Source organism: Hibiscus syriacus, unplaced genomic scaffold (genome assembly GCF_006381635.1).
Source record: "Hibiscus syriacus cultivar Baekdansim isolate YM2019G1 unplaced genomic scaffold, ASM638163v2 tig00116951_pilon, whole genome shotgun sequence".
Taxonomy (NCBI): Eukaryota; Viridiplantae; Streptophyta; class Magnoliopsida; order Malvales; family Malvaceae; genus Hibiscus; species Hibiscus syriacus.
In genome coordinates this window covers 6,061,539-6,087,784 of record NW_024063482.1, presented here as the reverse complement: position 1 = coordinate 6,087,784, position 26,246 = coordinate 6,061,539, and the positions used below count along the sequence as shown (strand labels likewise).

At 33.8% G+C, this 26,246-nt stretch overlaps 3 protein-coding genes and 2 pseudogenes across 5 annotated transcripts; 2 read left to right on the top strand and 3 right to left on the bottom strand.

Annotated features, from left to right (window-relative positions):
- Nucleotides 1-524: 524 nt before the first annotated feature.
- LOC120189126 lies at nt 525-3,621 on the top strand (annotated as a pseudogene).
- Nucleotides 3,622-6,285: 2,664 nt separating this feature from the next.
- On the bottom strand, nt 6,286-7,645 carry LOC120189128 (transcription factor MYB83-like). The gene is made up of 2 exons (XM_039192459.1): nt 7,352-7,645; nt 6,286-6,848 (listed from the first exon to the last, which is right to left on the bottom strand). Exons 1-2 carry the CDS (start codon nt 7,624-7,626, stop codon nt 6,296-6,298), a joined length of 828 nt encoding a protein of 275 aa, XP_039048390.1. The 5' UTR covers nt 7,627-7,645; the 3' UTR covers nt 6,286-6,295.
- Nucleotides 7,646-10,455: 2,810 nt separating this feature from the next.
- On the bottom strand, nt 10,456-14,191 carry LOC120189129 (E3 ubiquitin-protein ligase BIG BROTHER-like). Of its 3 annotated transcripts, XM_039192463.1 has the most exons (8): nt 13,780-14,191; nt 13,379-13,556; nt 12,538-12,760; nt 12,422-12,456; nt 11,895-11,939; nt 11,562-11,689; nt 10,895-11,006; nt 10,456-10,802 (listed from the first exon to the last, which is right to left on the bottom strand). In XM_039192463.1, exons 2-7 carry the CDS (start codon nt 13,517-13,519, stop codon nt 10,928-10,930), a joined length of 651 nt encoding a protein of 216 aa, XP_039048394.1. In that variant the 5' UTR covers nt 13,520-13,556; nt 13,780-14,191; the 3' UTR covers nt 10,456-10,802; nt 10,895-10,927. The 3 variants fall into 3 exon arrangements, with proteins under 3 accessions (XP_039048394.1, XP_039048392.1, XP_039048393.1); XM_039192461.1 differs by having other exon boundaries at nt 13,379-14,191; XM_039192462.1 differs by having other exon boundaries at nt 10,461-10,802; nt 10,895-11,003; nt 13,379-14,191.
- Nucleotides 14,192-15,499: 1,308 nt separating this feature from the next.
- On the bottom strand, nt 15,500-18,071 carry LOC120189131 (ADP,ATP carrier protein 1, mitochondrial-like). The gene is made up of 4 exons (XM_039192465.1): nt 17,987-18,071; nt 16,504-16,990; nt 16,046-16,417; nt 15,500-15,948 (listed from the first exon to the last, which is right to left on the bottom strand). The coding sequence occupies exons 2-4, from the start codon at nt 16,987-16,989 to the stop codon at nt 15,652-15,654; spliced, it is 1,155 nt and encodes a 384-aa protein (XP_039048396.1). The 5' UTR covers nt 16,990; nt 17,987-18,071; the 3' UTR covers nt 15,500-15,651.
- Nucleotides 18,072-22,978: 4,907 nt separating this feature from the next.
- On the top strand, nt 22,979-25,381 carry LOC120189127 (annotated as a pseudogene).
- The last annotated feature ends 865 nt before the right edge of the window (nt 25,382-26,246 follow it).

Genomic DNA, 26,246 nt, shown 5'->3' with positions numbered 1-26,246 from the left:
TTCATTCTGTCTATTAATACCTTGCTTCCTTCATTATCTTAGCAATACTTTTTGTTTTTCTAAAAGTCTCTTATTTAAAAATAACGTTATAAATTTATTATATATTTTTTATGATATTTGAATTCTTAAATAATATTATAAATTTTACTTACACATATGAAAAAATATACAAAATTACCTATGCATATCATATATGATTAGAGAGAGTTGTTTAAATTGAAACTAACTAATATCGTAACATTATAAATAATTACATTTAAACTGAAAAAAATAAATATATTTAATTCGACTCGATTCAATGATCATATACTCATCTAAAAATTTAAATAAAATTTAAATGATAAAAGGATACTCCCAAACACAACCGGACTCCAAAGGCATAAATAATTAAATTCCCATTTTCTCCTCATTTCCATATTAATTTATAATTTCTACTTCTAGACGTTACTTTCTCTCTGCAATCTCTTTCCCTCTCATTACTGACTCCAATAAAGGAAAAACAAATCTTTCGAGTAGCTCTTTTTCTTGGTATCATCGATGGGTGGTAGATGATTTTTCACATCAATTTATATAATTTCTCTTTGGTTCCTTAAAAAAGCAACAACTCTCCATTGCTTTCTACATTTCTCACCCATCTCTCTCTTTTCCCCTTAGATCTGCTTTAGCTCACAGGATTTTGAGTTTCAGCTTGGATTTTTCTTGCTGGTAAGCTTGTTTTTAACTTAGTTTTTGTTATAATCTGATTTGCATTTTGATTGGTTCCTTTGTTGTTGTTTTTGTTGCTGCTTTGTTTTCCCTGCTTTTTTCTGCTAAAAATTGCAAAAATATGCAGCTTCTGAGAAATGGGTTTTATGTTTGGCAAATATCTTTTTTGATACTTTATTGAGCAAAAAACGTTAGTGGATTAAATCTTGGATAAGTACCGTTGATTCAAGTTCATCACTACCGTAAAAGCTTAAGAATCATGATTTAAATTATGGGTGAATTTGTAGTCACTAGCAATCTTTTTTATCTTATTCTTGCTTCGTCTGCTTTTTATTCTTCATCAGAGATTTGTTTTCATAGTTGTATTCATAATAAGAATTGTTTTTTTTATCTTGAGAATAAGAATCGTTGGCTTTCTTCATTTTCTGTCAAGTATTTATCTAGATTATTCCTAGTTATCACCAGATCTGTTATCTGACACAGAAGATTAAGATTCTTGTGGTTACTGATGTGAGTGTGAACAAAAAGTTTCAGTCTTTAATCTTTCTTTACAAATTTCCAGCTAATCGAAGCATGTGCGGCCGTCAGGAACATTCAAAATCTGAACCGAGTTCTACATCCACCGGAGAAGCGGCGACCAACACCATTGACATGGATCACTTAGCTGTGAAAACTGAGTACTGCTTTTCTAGCTTACTTGAGCTTGCGTCTAACAATGATGTTGAGGTTATTAAACGATATATAGAGCAAGATGCTTCTTCGGTAGAGGAGGTCGGACTTTGGTATTGTCGTGAAAAGGGTTCAAATCAAGTAGTTGCAAAGCATAGAACCCCGTTAATGGTTGCTGCTACCTATGGTAGCTTTGATGTTGTTAAGCTTATAGTGACTCACTCTGCGGCTGTCAACCAATCGTGTGGTGCAGACAAAAGTACTGCCCTTCACTGTGCTGCCTCTGGCGGATCTCTTCATGCAATTGATGTTGTTAATCTACTTTTATCGACTGGTGCTGATCCAAATTGCTCAGATGCCTTTGGACGTCGACCTGCAGATGTTCTTGTAGTACATCCAAAGCTCCAAGGCATGAGAGGTGTTCTGGAAGAACTTCTTTCAGGATGTGTTCCTGATGACCCTTTCGGCAAGCACAATTTACGGATATCCATTGATAACTCTGCTCTGGCTCACTGACCCTTTCTTCATCACTGGAAAATGGATCATCACCCTCTGCTTCAAATCTAGCATCTTCACCAATGGCTTCAAAGTTCGTTGATATACCTGTTAACTCTGCAACAGAGAGGAAAGAGTATCCTGTTGATCCATCTCTCCCTGATATCAAGAACAGCATTTATGCAACTGATGAGTTCCGCATGTTTTCTTTCAAGATCCGACCCTGCTCAAGAGCATACTCCCATGACTGGACAGATTGTCCATTTGTTCATCCAGGAGAGAATGCACGGAGAAGGGACCCCCGTAAGTACCACTACAGCTGTGTCCCTTGCCCTGATTTCAGAAAAGGGTCTTGTAGACGTGGGGATATGTGTGAATATGCCCATGGAGTTTTTGAATGTTGGCTACATCCAGCACAGTACCGCACTCGGATGTGCAAGGATGGCACAAGTTGCGATAGGCGGGTATGCTTTTTTGCCCACACATCTGAAGAACTTCGCTCACTTTATGTCTCAACTGGCGCAGCTGTTGCCTCTCCTCGCGCAGCTGCATCTGCTGCTAGTGTCATGGACATGGCTGCCTTTATGAGCCTTTTACCTGGTTCACCCTTCAGTATCTGCTATATCCCCTGCACCATTTAATCAATCCATGTCTCCATCTGCAAATGGCCTTTCACATTCATCTCCAGCGTGGCCTCAACCAAATGTTCCAACACTTCATCTCCCTGGAAGCAACTTTCAATCAAGTCGCTTGAGATCCTCCCTTAGTGCCCGAGACATCCCACTTGAGGACTTTGATATGTGGTCAGATTTTGATGCCCAAGAACAGAATCTCAATGATTTACCCAGCTTTTTCCAGTCTCTAAACAGTCCAATGTCTCTGAATCGTTCTGGTCGGTCTAGAACATTAACTCCTTCAAACCTTGAAGAGCTATTTTCTTCTGAAATCTCATCATCTACTAGATATGCTGATCAGCAAGTTGCTTCTGCTATATTTTCCCCAACTCATAAATCAGCTTTCCTTAATCAATTTCAACAGCAACAGAGCAAGCTATCTCCTATCAATACTGGTGTTTTTGCACACAAAAACATCGAGCATCCACTGTTACAGGCTTCTTTCAGTGTTGGGTCTCCTGGAAGAATGTCACCAAGGTGTACTGAGCCAATTTCCCCCATTGCTGCTCGCCTTTCTGCACATGCTCAGCACGAGAAGCATCGACAGCAGCTGGCTGCCTTAGCTCCAGGGAACTTGGTTCTAACAATCCTGCTCCTATTGTTGAATCCCCTGTGAATTCTTCTTGGTCCAAGTGGGGTTCACCTAATGGAAAGTTGAATTGGTCAGTTAGTGCAGATGAAATGGCTCAATTAAGGAGATCGTCGTCACTTGAGCTTGGTAAAGGTACTGAGGAGCCTGACTTATCATGGGTCCATTCTCTTGTAAAGGAACCCCAACCTGAGGTGATGAAAGAGAAGCTGGTAGTTCCTGTCCCACACGGCTCATCATCTGGCGAGGTTTCAAATGATTCTAATTCCCAGATTGATTCTATTATAGGAGCATGGATTGAGCAAATGCAGCTTGATCAGCTTGTAGTGTAGTGTAGTGTAGAGAGAAAAAATAAACCCTGGAAGTTGAGGTGTCGTGAAGGATAAACTAAGCGTGGCATAAAGAGTAGGTGGAATTTTTCCGGGAATTTTATTCGAAATTCTTTTTAACCATTTATTGTTACAGCTGCAGCAGATTTCCTGCAAAAAATGGTGTAGGAAGCCTCAGGCGGGGATAATAGGAAGCACTCAAGCGCCTGTTGTTTAAGGTTTTGTACCATTTTGATGTCTCATATTTATTTTCCTTGGATCGGTGAAGAAAAGCCAAGGTAATTGTTTTTTATATGATTTAGAAGTTATGCATTTCATTAGAAGATGCATTTTATGGGATAATATTAGTAATAATGCATTTAATTCTGATATTGTAAAAAACGAGTTTAAGTTATTATTTCAATATCTTTATTTTTTGTCCTATATACATGGTTGTTGTGCTCTCTACCTTTCAACTTTCTCTTCAATTTATGTTGTTATTTTGCCTTGTTCTCCTTGATGGATGATGATTTTGATTTCATGTGTGCACCCAAACATCCCCTCGGTCTACCTATGGAGGAGGGGTTGCATATGTTAAAATTTGTATTTCATATGCATTGTTATTTCATAGAAGAAATTGCATGAATCGGCTGAATTTCTGGTATAGTCCTTCATGGAAATGGAAGTAATTTGGACCAAATTTCCTAAAGATATTGATGATGATGATGGTCTGTTTTTAGGAGAAGTGGGATGGTGTTCCTATTTGTTGTTGATGGCAACCACTCACCCCATAAAAGAAATGGCATTGACAGTGATTTGTAGGGCCAGGGCCTTTAATGGTCGGTTGGGACTTAAGGTTCAATGCTTTGGTTCAAAGCATCATCAAATGTTCTTTATCGTGTTCATGCATGACCCAGGATCCCCTATATATATGAGATCTTGGTGCTTTGAGTATCCTCAAAAGTCAACCAACAAAACTCGATTCAAAAAATTAAACTTTTTAATTTGATTTGATTTGAAAATAACTCAATTCAAATTAATAGATTGATTTTCAGGTTTGATTACCTTTTTTGACAATCGAGTTATAAAATATGAAGAAATACTTTTTTGACAGGCTTTCTTTTAATATATGAAGAAATATATATGTTTTTTAATATATGAAGAAATATATATGTTTTATATATGGTTATAAAAAACTGTTTAAATTCAAATAAAATAGTATCGTCATATTATAAATATTTACAATTAAATTTAAACATAAACTTGAACAACTCGATTCGATTAAAAAAATTCAAATCGAATTTAAGTAATAAAACAGAATTTTGAAACTCGAAATTTTTTGATTCACTTGTTGACGCTATGTGATAAAGTTTGAGCAACCGTACCTGCCATACCCAAGTTACGGCTGCTGTGACCTTCTTGTAGTCCTTGTGAGCAAAAACAGACGCAAGAATTGGCTAAAATTGAAGATTTCAGAAATGATAACCAATCGAAATATCAACATATCCAGGTTTTAGTTTGTTTGCTTTCATTTTATGTTAGTCGGATTTGGGTACATTTTTGGTTATTCCACGCATTCGAAGAATGATCTTAAAGAAACAGCTAAACGCAGAAACGATGTCAGCCAGACCTGTAAGAAGATCTGAAAAGCAGGCATCGATGCCCACAATGTCACACACCAACTACTCTACCTAATAACACAACGCCTGTGACCGGCATTGTTAAACCAGACTCAATAAACCATCCAAATTACAGTATGAAGGTCTCATATACATACGTGTCAAACATGTAAGTTTATCGTTGCACGGATTCTTTTTCTTAAAATATTCATATTCAATATCCATGCCCGACGTGCATGAATATGGAAATAAGATCTTTAAAGACACATGCGTATCAGACATTTATACTGGAGTCTAAATGCTGTCACATTCTGTGTGACATTGTTGCCACCGTTGGCTGCTAGGCTCGGTTCAACGCCGAGGGCTGCTGGCTCACATCGTCTCTGCTTGCTCATGGTTTAGCTGTTGCGGGACATGTATGTTGTTTCCATTCTTATTTCTTCTTCATTTTTGTATTAGTATGGAACGATTACAATGTAGTATTTGTTAACAATTAACAATGCACACCTCGCAAATAATAGTTACTCGATCGGAGAACAATACCACCCTTTAACCACAAAAAGGATTCCTCAATGTAAAAATTTTAATTAACATGAACAAACATTAATATATAATCATTAATTAAAAAATACGTTTTTAATATGGTTTATTGCTTTTTTATTACAATTTATTTCGTTTTACATGCTAATATTGTTCAATGTATTCCCTAATTTGTACATAATAGAGCCTTATTTTTGACGTCTCTACGTACAAATATACTGAAACGCATACGTACAAGATCGTTCCATGTTTCCACTGCCTCTGGTAATCTCCACCGTTTTATTTGTATAATTTCCAGACGTTCAAAATTATGGAAGGACGGTCAAATTATTGTTTTGGTCCCTTTGCCATATTTAAATTTGAAATTCAATCACTGTACTTTAGTTTTGCATAATTTGGTCCCTATACTTTTATAATATTATTAGTTAGTCAAAATTTTAACACCAGTAACTATTTTAATTAAAATGTTTACGTGAATTTTTTCTTAAAAGGGGTGTTTTTAAGAAAAAAATCACTTTAAACATTGTAGCCAAAATATTTAATGATGTCAGCTATCTGAACTAACTAATGACATTATAAAAATAGAGGATCAGAGCATCTTAAATTAAAGTACAGGAAAGTGAATCCCAAATTTGCATAATGGAGGGACTTATACCATTATTTGACCAAAAAGAGAGAAAAAAAGGAAGAAGGAAGCTATTGGAATTGGAAATCAAGGAAATTAGGGAAGGAAGATTCCATCAAACCCTCAAAATCCCATTCTCCCATTCTTAAGCTTTCCCCATTCCAATTACGAATATTATTATCCTCTAACCCAAACATGTCACTGTGATTCTCACCATAAAGTCCCTCACCTATACCACCATGGAATCGAAACTGTGCACCACCACTTATGTCACAAGGGTCGTTGAGCTGTTGATGAGGAAACGGGTCGAATCGGTTTACGGTGAGCATCGACGGGCACAGCATGGATGTAAATGGTGGTGAAGACGACGATGCATCCCCGCCGCATAAGGAGGTGGTCGCCATGATGTCAATGTCGACATGTTCATGCAGTACTGGGAAAATGGTTCCTCCTCCTGCAACATGATCTCTTATCTGTTCTGATGCTGAATCACTGTTGTTTAGTGATGAGGATGTGGAATTGGTGACGGTGGTGTTTTTCAATCTTTTCTTCAGTGTTGAGTTCCAGAAATTCTTTATTTCGTTGTCTGTTCTTCCTGGAAGACGAGCTGCTATTTGAGACCACCTGCAATATATATATATATATATATATATATATTCATTAGAGATTTTTACCTTTACATTACACGTTCAAACCCTAAACGGAGACAAAGTTACCTCAGCCTTGTTTTATCTATCGATAAAATTCGGACTCAAGATCTTATATAAACTACATCGAACTTCTTATCACTTGAACTTTCAACATCTATCCTACGAGTTAGGAACCCTAAACGGGAACAAGTTGTCTCATCTACAAAATTCAGACTCAAGATATTACTCAAGGAACATCAAGTTTCTTATTACTCGACTCAATAAGTATGTATTCATATTTACCATTCAATATGACGTGCATGTTGGAGGTTTAAGTTATCCCTTCCTATAATATCGTCGAACTTATCATTATACACAAGTAACACAACACCTGTTGCTAATCATGGGCTAGAATTAATGTTTAATTTGATTTGGAATATATAATACATACACATATATCATAAAAGAACACTAAAAGCCATAAATAAGATTATTTACCTGTTGCCAAGGATGGAATGTAAGTGAATGATGAGGTGTTCTTCTTGAGGACAAAAGGCACCACGCCTGAGATCAGGTCTCAGGTAATTAATCCAACGAAGACGACAACTCTTGCCGCACCTCTGTAGACCAGCATGCCGAGCAATGTCACTCCAACTCCCTTGCCCGTCGCTCGACATGTACTTCATCAGCTTCTCGTCTTCTTCGGGTGACCACAACCCTTTCCGAAGCTTCAACTTCTTGTCGTTGTTGAATTTGTCTTCTGGTTTCCTCATTTTTGCAGGTCTGGGTCTGGTCTGAGTGGAGCCTCTAGCAGGTTGATTTGTTCTGGTTGAGATGATATATATATATAGGGCAATGGAATGATGGCATGGGGATGAGAGATAAAGAGAGAAGGCTTCATGGGGTGGTAATGGTGATGATGATGGTGATGGTTTGGAGTTTGCTTTAAACTTTGAATATGAATAATATATAATATAATGCAATTTCTATGTAGGTATCTACATGGTTTAATTTCATCAATTACTCAATTACTTTTTATATTTTATATTGATCTTCTTGATTATGTTTTAAAATTTTATATTGATCTTCTTGATTAAGTTTTAAAGCATTAAAATTGTATCAATCAGGATATTCCGTCATTCTAGATATTAAATGTTAGTTCAAATCTAACGTTAAACATATTTAAAACATATATATGAAATCATAAGATTCGTATAGGGATCGATATTGAATTAAGATCAGGACGAGTTTTGACTCGATCGATCCTATAAGGTCGAGTTCTTTTCATTATGAAAACTCATACGTGGATCGGGTCATGTTAGGGCTATTTTTAGAGAAAAAGGTCGAATTAAATTGGAGTTGAGGGTGAAAAATATTTGATCCAACCCGAGATGATAGTATGATTATCCCTTATATATATAAAGATAATTGAAATAATACCACTCTCTTTATATTTTTTTCAATTAGGTCCATATTTTACAGAATAAAAAATGTATATATATCTGTGTCGGTCCATGTATTTTGAATATGTTTTCATATATTTATAGGTACAAAACACGATCATTCAAACCCTAGAAAGAGTATGTACATGTTTGTACGAACACCCAAAATTTTATATAATAAACTTGTGTGGTACATAGAGAGATTCGTCTGCACACATTTTACGATCTTAATTTGAAGACTTGAAAATCTCTGCATCCATTACAAATGGAATAAAACATAATTTGATATGTATACATATGATGGGGGTGCTTGTTGGTTGACGGGAAGAGTGGAGAACGGATTGGAGGGGGACCTGTAGGGCATGGGGACAACCAATGGGGTCGTCTCTTGAGTTTGACTCAATTAATAATGTCTTTTTGGGTACATTTTTCTTCACTCACAAGGTAATCATCATATGTGTCGGAGACACATATTCACCTGTTTGCTTCCACTTCACATAACCCTACACGTGTAGTTGAAGCATAAGCTTATGCTCGGAGATGGACCCAAGTGCATAAGCTTTTACTCGCAGGTAATTTTTTTCCAATTATATAATCAAGATGGTCAAAAATCAACTAATAATATTCACCAAAATTAATTCATATATCATATGAATCATTTAAAATAGTTTTTAAATAAATACTCTATAGTCGACCGAATTTATGGCTATATAAAACTAAATTTTAATATGGTATAGGGACTAAAACCAAATTAGACCAAAAGACTAGAGGAGAAACGTGAATAATATTTAGTATTTGTAGGCGGCTGCGTATGCGGCATGCGCCCCAAATGCCTGCTTTGCATGCTTTAATTAATTTGCAAAAAAAAACATTAAATAATTAATTAAGATTTAAGGTACTAACCAACTCGCCTATCTCTCCTCTCTCAAGGTTTAACATTTTTTTTCCAAATTTTTTACTCGATTGAATACTCATCCCTTACAGATTAACTTCAAAATCAAACTTTAAAATTTTATTTTAAGAATATCTAACTCATTGCTAATGTTGATAGAGCGCAAAACTCTTAACCTTGTAGTCGTGGGATCGAGTCCCACGGTGAACAATTCATAATTCTGACTGCCGGAGGTCTTCCACGGAAGTTGTTCTTAACCTAACGTTGGGGGCCAGCCTACTACCTTACCTCCTCCTCACCCCGTTACATATGAGAATAGGGTCAACTAATTTTTTTTAACTCATTGCTAATGTTGACACAATCATCGTTTAAAAGAATGTTAAAAATGAAGGTAATTTTGTTGAGCGATATTTTAAAACATTTTAACGTAAAATATTATCTTGTTTAATCTATAAAATTATACAAAATTGTAACATTTTTAGTTGCAACAAAAAAGTAGAGATTAGGATTTGTCACCGAAAATTTTATAAAAAATATTTTGTTACAATCGAAAATATTACTCTTTTCCAATTTAAAAAATTATTCTCTTGATAAGATTGTTCATTATAATTGATTTTTGTAATTTTTAACCTTATATTATATAAGAAGTTGTGTTTTAGAATTTATGAAACATGAACCTAGGCCTAGAGTGTTTGACTGCTATTTACGCCATCCCCCATGGCCGGTAACTCAAACAAAGTGAAGTACATTACAGTACCAAAAAGCATTCTTTTCCTTAAAGTCATCGTTTTGTTAGACACCAAGTATTATATAATATAAAAGAAATTAATATATTATTAGGCCCTCCACGGTAAACGTATTGCATAAGCCCCTGTATTATAGGGCAAATTACATTTTAGTCCATTCTATTTTAAAATGAACAAAGATGTTTCATAAGTGTATGTTGCCACATTTGTCGACGTCTTAAGGATTAAAAATGAAAGAGATGTAAAGTAACAGAGACCAATTTCAAGCATAAGAAAAAAATTTCTTGCTAACTTATGGTGTAAATAAGAGCCAAAGTAATCGACAGCTTACCACGACACCGGGGAAGTGGCCGGCTTTGGCCAAAAAATTCTTTACTTTTGGCAGAGCATGAGTTTGTCAAATTCGTCAACATCTAAGCTCGACATTAACTGTAATTGTTCGAAACATCCAAGGACGAAAATGCAATCCAAGCTATGATACAGGGACCTGTACAATACTTTTACCACCCTAAGTTCATCTATTGATATATAAACAGATGATATTGACCCCAGACAAAGGAATTATTTATCAGTAAGGTTTCACTTTCACATGATCAAAGCCAAAAGTGTCACCAACAATCTACTACATACACTAATTTCATATATTGACAGCAATTGCCACAATTTTCAGGCAAAATGCGAGTACAAAACTCTCAAGCGACTCTAATATATTTCGAAAGTGATCGATTTTATCATGAAAGCTAATGAAACAAAGTTTTAAAGAAGAAAAGATGCCAACCTATGATTACTCTCTTAATGCTTGTCGGATTTCGTTGTCTTTAAAGCCTTGATTCTTGACCAAATACTTCGTTGTTGCAGACGGGGCATACCTAACAAAACACCCTTTTTAGATCGGCGGTGTAAGTCGGAGAGATACCGAATCAAAGCATGTAGTGTAGATGTTATGTAACATTAAACTGACCTTGTTGATGCTAAGCCATTTCATGATGCATTCCTAGTGGTAAACGTGCTTGCATGGCAATTTCATTTGTTGCTCACCTATTTTGTACCTCGTCTGGAATATAACACATCTGCTGTTTCACGAGAAAAGCGAAATGATCACACGGAAGACGTACCATCGAATGGGTAGCTATGAGGATGAACTTTTAAAACGAGGAAAACTACAAACTAACCCTGAGACTACATTGAGAAAATCACAAACCCTTTCATGAGATGACCAAAACCGCAATGTTTATCTTGTGTATTGTCTTTGAGTCCGTATGGAAAGTATTTTCGGACATGGAAAAGACTACCAACTAACTTTTTTCTCCTAGAAAGATAAATCGGTCCGTCTCGGATGTTGCAACCAATATAATTTAGTTATTCAGCAAGCATCTTACTTCCACAATCTCAACCCTCAAGTACCAAAAAAGTTCTGGTTGAGGATAAGAACAGAGAACACTTAAATCTGTTTAAAGCTACCAAGAAAAAGATTTTTTTTTATTAAAAAAAAGATAATATAGTTTTGGGGCTTGAGACAAAGGCCGTTAGAAAATTATATGAGTTCGGAGTTACAACGGCCAGTTAACAGCTATAGTTTAACAAATGCGGACATTGTTCAACAAAATAGATACAAGTAAAAGTTTTACCTCTCTCTAGACTTTTTCCTTAATAAGAAACTTCCAAACTTGCATCTTGAGGTTGGAAGCAATTCAATAAGCTCACGGGATAGACCCCGACTTTGACTTCCAAGTGCCTCGCCTAAATCGAGCAATTCCTGTCATACAAAAATCATGTAGCTAATCAATGGCATTGGTACAAGCTTTGGCTTAGTTAAATCCTAATCCAAAAGACTCTGCAAAAAACTTAATATTGCATATGATTTAACTTGAGAGAGAGGTAAACACATACACATCCGTCTTATATGAAGTGCAAATGCATGTAATTTAAACATTAAAGCGAGATTAGCTGAAAAGGAAAACCTCATGGGTCATGTTATCTGGGTCGATATTGTCTTGCCAAACCACCTGAGACAACATATGGCAGGTAATCCTTTGATCAGTAAATAATATAGATTCTAGGATTTAATGTTTGCAACTAGGTTTAAAACGGAATGATACGCAAAATCAAGAACAAAAATTTAATCAATGTCCTTCAAATATGGATTATACTAGAGGTACGGCTCAAAAAGGTCAACAAATGCAGGCATATTTGATAAAGAACAAGGGTTATATTTCCCCCTATTATTATCCATGCCACTGCTCAATCTTGATCATAATCTTTGGCTTCTGTTTTCCGATGAAAGATTTTGAGTACTAAGGCGATAAACTTGTAACGAAGACCGAATTTTGATCAGGGCAATAGTTGGATTTCATTTCGTAGTCCGGAAGATTTGGTAACTTATATACTATTCCTTTCAATTGAGAATCTAAATCAGATACATGAGAGCAAAATGCTCAAGCACATGCAAAAAAAAAATGAATAACATCCCAAAAAACAGAAATCGGACCTGAGAATTACTATTGCTTTGATGATTTGGAGTGCCTGCAAAAAATAAACAAATGTTTAGGACTAAAAATGTAGGTAAAAGGGGAAAATATATATTAAAACATATTCTAAACTAACATTCTTCAGGTATAGCATGCATGCCCACAACTGCATCTCCTCCAGTAGGCACATCTAAAATTGCAGGTTGTTCAGAATTATATGTCGATGGGTAGTCCCAAGTCCTCGGGGAATCCGTTCTTGCCAAATGATCATTTACCTCATTTGGACAGTAAAGTGTACTCTCTGGACCCGAAACCCCAAATTTGTATGCATTCATACTCATTGACCAGTATATATTTTCCTGAACAGAGAAGAATATTACCATTTAGTCATATTTGTGCATGAAATGAGTAGGCGTGCACATCATGAATCCAAAACCAAGCAACGGAGTGATGTCTTAACAGACAAGCGATTTAATGATCAAATGAATAGTAACAACATTTACATTAATAAACCATATGCTGATAAACTAAATCTTCCAACTTTTTATTGAAAAGGGCCACAACTAATCATGCTTTATTTAAGGACATAAATCCATAAGAAATGAACATCGACCAATTGTAAAAACTGTTACGGGACAGACGATGTATATCCTCCCTTCATGACGGGGATGAACTGAGAGGGGGCTGTCGTCCCTGAAAATTTAAATTTCTCATATAATTGAGGTATTTTCTTTATATTTTATATTGGTTGTTTTCGCCCCGAAAATTTTATAAATTTCCCCTCGCATAAAATCATGTGTCCCTCCTTGCTCAAGGATTGGGGATGACACGGGTGTACGTGTTGGAAACAGGTATATTCCTACACGGATATGATTGAACAGCCTAATCAAACATCATTGAATTCTACAACACCAACAACAAGTGTCTTTTTTTATTTCTTTTCCCATCAAATAAAAGATTAAAAATATGAAAAATACCTGACCATACATCAGTCCAGCATGAGTGTAATTCACATGAACATGTGCTAGACCTTCAAAAAAGTCCATAAAGCTTTCAGTAGCAGTATAAGGAAAGCCTGAATCTATAAAATGAACCTCCATTTGCCTGTTCTCATTCATTTTTAACCTTTTTTTATCTGACCCCCAATCCTCTAAGCTGCAATTAAGCACAATGTTAATATCATAATCAAAGATCATTCAAACAATGTTAGTGCAAACTGCAAGCTAAAACTCAGTGGCACTGCTTCCGTATCAAATCATATGAAACAAAGGCTGAGAATGGTAATTTGCATGGATAAAAGCATCATTAATCACAGCTCTTTTCATCTCTCTGCAAAACCAAAAATTATTAATAAAAAAAAGAGAGAAAGAAAAGAAACCTTTGATTAGTCCAACAAATGGGGAAATGAAGCCACGCCCAGATTTTCTTTTAATGTATATATTACAGAGAAAATAAACATAAGCAAGAGATTACAATTACAGAAGGTTTTTTGAGATATGGCAAGTAAATAAAGGAGTGGAGGAAAAGGAAAGTGGTGAAGAAGTGATTTTTAATTGATGATGTGACTGAAATTACCCACTTTGAGATTTAAAACAAAATCAAAAGTTAAGATAAAAGCCAAGAAGAGAGACAGAGAGAGTGAGCGAGCGAGAGAGAGAGAGAGAGAGTGAGCGAGCGAGAGAGAGAGAGAGAGCAAAGTTTTAGAAGCTGAAGAAACTGTGAAGCTCTCTTTTCTGAATTTTCTCTTTGTCGGACAGTAAAATGTGAAGGTGAAGAAAAGCGTTGCATTTGTGTTTATTGACACGTGAAAATGCCCATTTAAAAAAATTTAGACTTTTTTTATTATTATTATTTTTAAGAGGTAATTTTACCTTACACCCCTCAAACTATAACTCTCATTTTATATTAATCTTCAAACTTTTAAATATTTTACATTCCTCCCCAAATTATGATTCTTATTTTATATTGATCCCCAAACTTTTGAATGTTTTAATAGCATCCCAAAAATTATTCAAAGTTTGGAGATGAAAATTTTATATTTGAAATTAATATTTATTTGCCTCTTAATTAAATGAAAATATACACTTGTTGGTTCTTCTAAAAATAATAATAACATAAAAGTTTTAACTTGGTCTCCACCCCAAAAAAAATTAATTTCATATCAGTCCTTAAAAAAATAAATATTGAATTCATCCCAAAATGGATGGATAAAATTAGAGATAGTAATTTGACTTAAATTTGAAAGAATTTGATTATACTCGATCTTATAAGATCGAGATTTTAAAAACAAAATCAAATTTATGTTAGGTCGATTTAAGATGAAAAATTCCTCTATATATTTAGGGATAAATGCTACAATACTCATGTTTCTATAATTTTTTCAATTAGATACCTATTTTATCAAATAATAATAATAATAGCTTTTTTATATTTATTTAGGTTGGGTGCAAGCACAAGTTTTTACCGTAATATTCAAATTAAGCTTTAAGTTGAATGAAACTTTACCAAATATAAATCGAATCGAATTTAAAGTAAATAGAATATACTTCTCAAGTCAAATGAAACTAGTCTTGAAATTTGACCGATAATCACCCTTTTATAAAAAAATATAATTAATTTTACTTTTGTTACAACCGTTCCACCCACCAATTTACTTTTATTATTTATCATTTATTTTTTGAGAATATTTATTATTTATTACAAAAAAAGAAGAATTAGAAAATAGCATCAAACCAAGTGGGTGGAGGATGAATGAAATAGGTGAAGAGTAGAAATGTGTGTTTCTCTTGTAGATGAGTATGTAATGAAGAAAAGTCAACATTGAAAATAAGTCATGGTTAGGCCACTGGCTTCGCTCAACTACTCATAAGTTATAACTCATCTTCCAAACCAATCTTTCACTAGGATAAGGAATCTTTAGTTGGAAGGAGTAATGAAGAAATTTTAATGTTAAAAAGGAGCTATGGCAAAGGCTCCGTCGCCTTAAGATAAAAAATGAAGGATAAAACCAGGCACATTATTACCACCAGTAAATAAAAATCCATTATTTCAATTCTTAAAAGCAAAGCAAAAATACGAGATGGGTACTCAAAATTTCCAAAAACAAAAATCGTTTAGGGAGTTACTCCCCCAAAATCTGAATAATTAATGAAATTTTGCCAAAATAAATTTCTCAGGTCGTGTTTTTCATCGCCATCTTTAAACCTAAAAAAACGCAATAAAAGTAGGGAGATATACCATCAACCCAAAATTAAGCACCACCAGATCCGTACTTCTTTCCGAAAACAATGAGCTGCAACTTGTCGTATCCGGCAAGCACACCAGCGCCGGCAATAGCACGAAGGATGTTAGCTCCTGCACCTTTAAACAGAGACTTGGCACCCTCGTTTTTCAAGATCTGAGAGAATGCATCGAGAGAGCTCTTGTATTTGACGGCTTCGCCGGATGTCATCATCATTCTTCTACGAACGGTGTCGATCGGGTAGGATGCAAGGCCAGCACCATTGGTTATCAGCCAACCGAGGGCGAAGCTAGCAAAGAAACTATCCTGTAATTATCAGAGGAAAACAGAAAGCAATATGTCATTACAAATAACTGCAGATAGAACTATTATCAATGACATTAACTTTAAACATCATATTGACCTGCATATTGCCAGTGAGAACCACGGGCTTCAGAGAATCGTACATTCCGAAGTAGAGACCACGATAAACAATGATTCCAACACATGAGATATTAAAACCACGGTACAGACCAGCAATGCCATCGGATTTCAAGGTCTTCCTGTAGACATCAACAAGGCCATTGAATTGCCTCTCTCCTCCCTTCTTAGCAGCCTTTGCATCATTGGCAAGACGGGTTCGAGCATAATCCAAGGAGTAGACAAAGAGAAGGGAAGAAGCACCAGCTGCACCTCCAGATGCCAAGTTTCCAGCAAACCACTTCCAGTAACCATCTCTGTCTTTCTTAAAGTTGAAAAGCCTCTTGAAGTAATCCTTGAAAGCAAAGTTCAAGGCCTGTTGCAAAATGAACAAAAGAATAAGCATAAAACATGTATAATAAATATAATTGAACGAAGAAATCAAAAGTTAAAATGGGTAACCTGAGTGGGGAAATAACGTATGACATTGGCAGTGTTTCCTCTCCACAAAGAACCAAAACCTTCATCCTTGATTGTTCGCTTGAAACAATCACCAATGCCCTTGTAGGGTTCAGAGAGCCTACCAGCCTTGATCATTTCATCTTGGTTCTGAATCAAAAGCTTAACACGTTCAATCGGAGCAGCAGCAGAAACTCCACCCATGAGGAAATCAATAGCAAAACTGGTAAATCCTTTCTCTGCAGGGGCTTGAACACATATAGCAGATGCTGTCGATGGAACCACAGAGAGGTCACTGGTAGCTCCAGAAGCCCAGACAGCAGGATACTGCAGTGCAGCATTGGAGTAATTCCCGTACACAACACGCCTTTGGTATGTAGCAGGCCTCCTGAAAGACCCACCATAGCCTTGGAAATCTTGAGCATGGCTAGAATGAAGGAGCTGGCCGGCCACCTTCTGCATGATAGTTGGGTGTTGAACCTGATCCATTCTGATGCCAGAAAGTACATTAGAACATTAAAATACATAAAAAAAAAACGAGGTAGAATTGCATAATACCAATTACCAACTGAGGCAAAATCATCTTCAAACATATTAATGTTTCAACTCATATCAACAGTGAAACAGTTTGATATGATCACGGATCACGAATATGAAAATAATACAAGTATATAACCAAGAAAAACAAATTTCAGCAAACATCAGGCAGAATCATATTGATTCCTAACAAGCATAAGCAAAAGGGGTGAATCTGGATAAATTCAGGTGAAATCTGGAAGAAATGACGCAATTCCACGAGAACAAAGTAGTACTAGAAGAGAGAAAATGACATCAGAAACAAATTAAGGATAAAGGAACTTGATCATCGTACCAATTCTAATCAGAAACGGAGTAAAAAATCATCTAAAACGCACTAAACATATCAAAATCTCCCACTCAAATTACAGCAGATAAAATTCAATATTACAAATAAATACATATATATTGCCTCGTTTTAGTGTTTGAAAAGGCATAAGCAGCCGCTGATATGAAGGTAATGACACGATCTATTTCAAATATCAAACGGAGTGTTTCTAAAAGTGATAGAAAGCAGCAGCAGCATCAAAAACAAAAATAAGAGGATCAAATTAATTCAACTGCAAATGAGCGTCTGATACCAATCAAACAGAATTTCACAGCACCGATTTCGATTTGCTAGAAAGTGAAGTAAATATCAACAGATCTAATTAATCAAGCGTAAACTTGACAAAAACAACACGTTGATGATAGTTCAGATCAAACGCACGCAAAGAAGTCATTTCAAAACATTCAACTCCATTTCTCCACGTATTACCAGCAGCAGAAAACAATCAGATCTAAAAATAACGAAGAAGAAAAATAATGGCATAGAAACAATATAGATTAAAAAAGCAATAGAACAGTTATGAACTAGAACAGATCTGATATTAAACAGTTTGCTTGATTTGAAATTTGGAGAGAAACTTACCTTCGAAAAGAGCGTGATTGGTTGAAGTGACGGATTGTTGGAGGCCTCGGCGCCTATCCCTGATTTTTGTGGATAAAAAGGCTTTGAAAAGTGCGGACCGTCCTGCCATTTTATTGGGTCTATAAATAAAAAAGTTGAGAGCAAGTGGAGGGAAACTCTAGGGTAAGGAGGGCACGCCGCTCACGCCACGTGAGGATTTGACGGTAAGCAAGGTGGGATAATATTTGGATTAAATATACATTTGGTATTTGAATTAGTCAATTTCTTTCAAACTGATACTTAAAGAATTTTGGATAAACATCTTGAATCACTAAACTATAGAGTTGATTCTATTTTTACCATTGAAATAAAAAAAATCCAATTACACCACTTAATTATTAAAATGCTACCAATCAAATTTTTAGTAATTAAATGTTAATGAAATTAATGACATGGTAGTAAAAAATGTATAATTCATATTTAGTCTTCATCGGTCATTAGTTACATATTTCCTAAATCTGATCTTAACTTTAATTTAACTCAGCAATTTTAATATTATAATTAAATAATGATGTGACATGTATTATATCACCAATTGAACATATATAAAATGTCACGTCATCGATATATATTGATAGTTAGTCAATCAATATATTCCTTCTAATAGTTGCTATTTTGACAAAAAAAATTAAAACATTGAAAATAAAAGTGTTAAAAAAATAGGAGCCAAAATGGTTATTTAAACATTTTTTAATTAACATGATAGTTATTATATTAACTGTTAACAACTGGTGATCTGATTGATAGTAGTTTGATAGTTCAATAGTATAATTGAATTTTTTTTAATTTGGTGGTCAATATATATATATATATATATGATGTGCTAGGGGAAATAGTCAGATACAAAGCTGCAACTGAATTTAGAACCTGACAAACATTAGTTGTACTCGAAGCAGAAAGCAAGTGTCAATTGGCTCAAAAACGGTGATAACAGCACGACCTTGCAAATACTTCACCACATAATTTTGATAATATCAATAAATAATCGTTTATTAAAGAAAAAATCTAATAATATGTGAATAATAATGATAAATAAAAAATAAATATCGTGATAGTTTTTATGAGAGCATCAAAACAACTATAAAGATATGTAAAAAATTATCAAAAGTTATAAAAAAAAATGTGTCACAATAGTAGACAAAAATGTCATAAGAGCATATCATAATGATAAATATTATTATTTAAAATCACAAAAAAAAATCTTTAAAAAAAGAAAACAAATAATATAGTATAAAAAACAATAAAATAATTAATAATTATCGACAATCAATATTAAGATCAATATAATACTTTTTAATTTTACACATTTTTATGATCATTGAATAAGGAAAATCAAAGGTTGATATTAATCGTAGGAGATGTGAAAATATTTACTGAAAAAAAGAACAATGAGTTAATCTCAATTCTTAATTTTCCTCATCCTAATATCTTAAAAAAAGTGTAAAAAATTATTTTGCATTAGACGTAAGTAAATTTTAAACACACATATATATATATATATACTATTTTTACTATTAAAACACTACAATTATAAATTAAAGACCAATTTAAACTTTTTTTAATAAACAGTTGGATTCAATAAAATCGAATAGAAAGCCCACAAAAATACGGCAAAGCCCACAACCACAAATAATAATATAATACAGTATTATTTAAGTTTGATTTTCGACTTTATTTATTTAATCACACACAAGTAAAAGATTTAATACAACCACAAGTAATATAGAATAGAAAACCACAAAAATACGGCAAAGCCCACAAACACTAAAATTATTTATTTAATTACACATAATATTCTATAAAAATAATTATATATATTCATTTTTATTCGGTAATCTACCGTTAAGTTTAATCGTTGACATAAGGAAAATGATGATTTAACATGGTCTAAGAATAATTTTAGTCTTTGAAACTTACTCATTCTATCAAATTTATCTTAATTCAAAATAATTCAATAAATTATTAATATTTTATAAGTTCTATTAATTTAATAAAATAACTATTAAATTATTTAGAATTTCTCAATGCTCACCTACTCCTTTTAGTGAATAAATTATAATCTTATAATTTTAGAGGTTAAAGTGTAATTTATTATATCAAATTAAAATTTTATACAATTTAAAGAGTTAAAATAAAAATTGATCCTTTAAGGAGATCATTGCTCACCTAACCCTATTAGTGTCGTCTTCGACTCTCGTTCAAGTTCGAGTTCAACTAAATTTTACTTTTTAAATTTAAATTTATTTCGAGAAGAATATTGAATTATTCAAACTTGTTTGATCAATAAAATATAATTTTAATTGCCATAATTAAAAATACTAATTTGCGTTGAGGTTTTTTTTCATATTAATTAAAAAAAAAATCATTTAATGTACCAACAAGATACAGATCTAGTAGCAGATGACTTATGAAGCCGAATAGTCTAAGACTGGCCCAAAGTAAAAGATGTCACATAAACAAAAGGGTAAAGTACACTAAAAGTCACTAAACTATGCTTAAATAATCGTTTTAGTTATTAAACTTATTGAACTGTTACAAAATGATCATTTTAACGTTATAATAAATTACAAAAGTTTGATAAATTTAATGATAATTTCAATAAAATTAAATAGCAACATTTTAATAGTGCGATAAACTAGGGTTGAGTCGCATGAATGGCCTACTTGTAGTGTGAGTCGAAGTGAAATGCTCATGTCACTCAAAATTAAGCTCAAATTCGATCGAATTTCACTTTTATAACTTAAACTTGTTTTAAAATAAAAAATCAAACTCACTAAAATCGCTGAATTAAATGCAATTATCATTTACCTATTGAAACATACACCCTTATAGTATTCATGGACAAAGTTATATGTAACGTGAAAGAGTCATGATCTTCCAGAAATTTCATATTTAATATTTTAAGGTCTTTTAATTTTAAAACTAGGTAAATTAAGCGATGTTTTCTTAATTTTTTTGGATTCAATTGCTTTCTAGGTCCTCTTAGTTTTGAAAGTAGGTGAACTATATCCCAACCCCTCAATTTTTTGCTACAATTTATTTTTAGGTCCTTATTTTTTTAAACTAGTTAAATTAAGCATCGATACCAATTTTTCGGTTTAAATACCTTTTAGGTTCTTTCAATTATAAAAGTAAACAAATTAGATCATAACTCATTCATTTTTAATTTTAAACTGATGATGTAACAATTAAATTTAGATCTACTTTTAATTAGATCCTAACACCTCCATTTATATTTTCTTTTTAGGCCCCTCTAAATTTGAAAATAGGTTAATTAAGCCTTGGCCTACAATTTTTTCAGTTTAAATACATTTTATGTCCCTTTCAATTTAAAAATAAACATCATACCCTTTCTGTTTTTTATTTTTAATTGATGGTATAAAAACTAAGCTATGGTTCATTTTAATTAGATCCTAACCCCTCTATTTTTATTTTTTAGGCCCCTTTTAGTTTCGAAACAAAGAAAATAAATCCTTGGCTTGCCATTTTTTCAATTTATATACTTTTCAGGTCCCTTGCATTTCTAAAATTAAACAAATTAGATTCTAAATCCTCCAATTTTAGTTTTAAATTAATGGCTTAACAATTAAATTCCGACCCATTTTTAATTAGATCCTAACACCTCCATTTAAAATTTTTGTTTAGGTCCCTCTTAATCTTGAAACTAGGCAAATTAAGTCTTTGTCTACTATTTTTTTTGGTTTAAATACTTTATAGGTCACTTTCAGTTTTAAAATTAAACAAATTAGATCATAACTCCATCATTTTATAATTTTAAATCAACGACTTAACAATTAAACTGCAACCATCATTCTAATCCAATTTATATTTAACCCTATGAAATTTCACCGAATCTCAACAACTCATACACTTGTAAACATTAAAATACCTTAAAATATTTTATACATCATAGGTGGTTAAATATAACTACCAGAACTGAGAAAAAAAGTGACTTGGGATTGTTCAAATCAAGGAAAAACAAAACCTTTGGATTGCTATTGATTCTTGGAATTCTAGCAATCTCTGAGCCAGTTTAACTTATTTGAAGGCAAAGGAGTTAATGAACAACCACTACTGTCTCTCCTTGTTGGAGGCAAAGCGACGTGGAACCCTAATTTCCCAACCTTTACCATGTGTCTGTCTTTCTGCTTGTATTAATTCTTGTTTTTCTTCGTCCCTATCTGCAGGTGCAGAGGGGTAATTTCTCGACTTTCTATATACCTTGCTTTTTACCTACTTACTTTTCCTGCCTTTTTTTTCACTTCACAAAAATTACCCTCGTCAATCAATCTCTTTCGTGATTAATACGAGAGATGGTAAGAGGCTTATAATCAGGTACGAAGTTAAAATCAAATATTAAGAAAGATAATAATTTATTAAATATTTAAATTAAAAATTAAGATGAACAAATACTTTATTTGACTAATATTCAAACTAATAAGTACCTAAAATGCTATTCAACCAAAAATTTTGGGATCGACTCTACACACAACAAACCCTAAACGTGTCACTATGCATATAAAACTCATTCTCTAAATCTCAATTTGTTTCCTCATCGAATATGTTAACATTTCTGATAGAGTCAAACATATTAGTATTAAGAGACAAGCTGGATAGAACTACATCTGTAAATCGTTCTAGCTCTATCTTGACTGGAGAAATGTAGACGGAGAAAATAGCGAAGGGTTGAACACAATCTCAATTAGAACATATACATTAACCTTGTCGGGTTAAATGAAAGGATGTCGAACTAATGGAAATAAGATGTCGAATTGAATTTTTTTGGGATAAAAAACAATAATAGGAAGATATTTTTAGGGTTCAACCCAAATGGAGTCCGGAGCAACCAAAACCTAATTTAATTATTGGACAAGGAAGGTGTCAAACCAAAATATGAATGCATGTATCTATCTGTATAAATGTGTGTCTTGTCATTCCAGCCAAGGTACAAGCAAACCTATGGGTAAATTTTCGTATATCTCTCCCTCCCTTTTCTTCATTTTTCTGCCCTTTTTGTCCAAATCTTTTGAACCATGGCAGATCCATGCTTCAACTTCATCCCTACTCCAAATCACCCAAACCCTTCTTCTCAACCTCACATAAACAACACAATCTTCAACAAATCTTGGTTTCAACCTCAAATCCCTCAAAAACAAGCTCTTCCTCTCATCAACTATCTATCAGCTCCCACAGGACAACATCGCAATGAATCCTCAAGCAGTACTTCCATGGAAGAGTGCTTGTTTTCGACCAATGCCGATGACGACTACGAGAGTGGTGGTGTCACTGTAGACCTACACATAGGTTTCCTAACCCTAGTTCTGATCTGAGGTCTAGGGTAACTGCAAGTGCAAGTGCAAGTGCAACTACCCCATCTGCAGATTTGTCAGCAGACAGATTCCAATGGAATCCGAGTAGTGGTGTTGCAGTTGTAGGGAACCCTATAAGCAAGGGACGGTATTGGATCCCTACGCCCTCCCAGATTCTCCTGGGACCCACTCAGTTCTCATGTCCCCTTTGCAGCAAAACGTTCACTAGGTACAACAACTTGCAGGTAACAAAACGCCCTTAAATCTGCCTATTGCATTACATGATTTAAGCCGATCTTGGGGTGTTTTCTAAAGTCATTTTTGCTTTCTGAAACCCCATATATACATATATATGTGTGTGAGTGTTTGATGTGAGGGTGATGAGATTTTCCAGGGTTTTCAGACTGATATCAATTGGAGTTCATTTGAATGCTCCAAAACTGTAGAGAACTGTTTTGCTACAGTAATGAATATACATAGTTATAGTCTGATGCTTTTTGCAACAGACAGATGACAGACAATAGTATTATCTGACACAGCTTGACAATTAGAGGACTTTAACTAGTACTTAATCACAATTAACAAGGCCAAATCTCATGTTAAATCCCCCCAAAATGTTGTTGACAATCAGCATTTTTGTCATTATAGCATGCATCTGCAGAAACCTTTCAATTATGTAGACCTCGATCGTTAATTAATTAAGCATATTCATAAGTAGGTAATACTATTCATCCTTTAGAAATGTTATATATATATATATGAGGACGTGTTTCATTTTGAAGTTGATTAACTTTGGAATACTGGTGATCTATAGTAACCTGTACTGATTTCATCACTGTTAATACAAATCTTCTTCAGCCAAGCAATATATATATATATAGAGAGAGAGAGAGAGATGGTTTAGGGGTTCTTGTAGTGGTTCCTTTACGGTGATGTATTTCCTCAGTTCTTGTTGAAATGAAATATATATGTAATAGATTGGAAAAAAACATTTTAATAAATATATCATATCAAGTTTCTTCTAAACCCTACTCCAAAAGTTTAACAAAGAACAACACTGATTCATTTTGAAATCTGATTTCAAATGATTCTATAACTATTAGATTGGATTGGATTAGAACATACTGATTTTCATGTTTTTTTGTCATCTTTATATATGATTAGTGGTCACATACAAACACATATATATTTAAAATCAACAAAGATAATAAAAAACACTAAAATTGATAGATTATTATTCAATTCGATCGAATAGATATGGTTTTTTTTTAAAATCAAAATCCAGAGTGAGTTGTTGCTATTTTCTATTAAAAACTTTAGGGTTGAATTTAGAACAAACTTGATCGAATGTATTTTCTAAAATATCATTTGCCAATTCATTAGGTGTATTTTATTTGTAAAATTATGGTTAAACAATTATATAAACTGACTTAATTCTTTTACTTCCTGTTATTATTTATTAATATAAATTCTTTCATCTTACACCATCATAGATTTTTGGCTTTGTAAATGCATGCATGCATACATACATACACATGCATATAATCTTTGGTTAATATGTCTTTCACCTTATCTCTCTCAATCCCATCATCATGCATGAATGTATGCATGTACGTATGTATGTATTGTGCAGATGCATAAATGGGGGCATGGATCTCAATACAGAAAAGGATCCGACTCACTAAGAGGAACCCAACCGACGGCCATGCTGAAGCTGCCTTGCTATTGCTGTGCACCGGGTTGCGCCCACAACATCGACCACCCAACAGCCAGGCCGCTCAAGGACTTCAAAACGCTTCAAACGCACTACAAGAGGAAGCATTGGATCAAGCCGTTCGTGTGCCGGAAATGCGGCAAAGCGTTTGCGGTGAGAGGAGATTGGAGAACCCACGAGAAGAACTGTGGGAAGGTTTGGCGTTGCGTTTGCGGCTCCGATTTCAAGCACGAACGGTCCTTGAAAGATCATATCAAGGCCTTCGGTCCGGCCGGTCACGGCACCGTTGGAATCAGTTTCTACGAGGATGATGAACCGAGATCAGAATTCTAGTCAACGTGAGAGCTTAGTCTTTCTTTCTACATGAAAGGGAAGAAACGTTTTTCTTATTCCGGGAACATGGTGTCCGCATGTGTATAATTAGTAAAATGTATCAGTATCAAACTGTATTCATGAAGGCATAAGTGATGCCATTTTGTATGCTATCAACACATAACGTATGTATGTATGTATCTACCTATGACTGAGTCGAATTACGACTGGTGACTTTCACATTAGGTAGGAAAGAACAACTCTCAATTCTAACAAAAACTGATGACCTAATTAATGAGTATAGCCGATTCAGGTTGAAAACAAAAGTTTAATCATTCTCCAATTTACAATCACAAAGAATTATATAGCAGCATAGATTGATCGTTGAATCAAATTATGACAAGTCACTTTTATTTTAAGCACGAGAGAATAGTTCTCGATTATATTTAACAAATTAATAAAATTTAACTAATAGGTTTAATTAAGTTGGTTGGAGGCTCAACTTTTATTTATAAAATTTCATAATCGAGATCATATTAACTAGATTGTTTATTATTTTTAGTTATATAATATATTATATACCTAATAGTTGAATTATTTTGAAATGTTTTAATTTATAAAATTAAATAAAGTAACCAAGTAAACCTATCAGTTTTAAATTTATAGAGTTAAATAAATTTAAATAATGATTAATTAAATCAATCTAATTAAAAATATCAATCAAATCAATCAAACATGAATATTGTATTAGCGATGGGCATGGGACTCGAACCCGACGGGTTCCGATTAGACTTGATCCAATCGGGTCAGGTTTTTTTAAAGAAATTTGGGTTCGGGTCGCTTTTTTAAGGTGATGGTCGGGTCGGATTTGAGTTTAGGGTGAAAA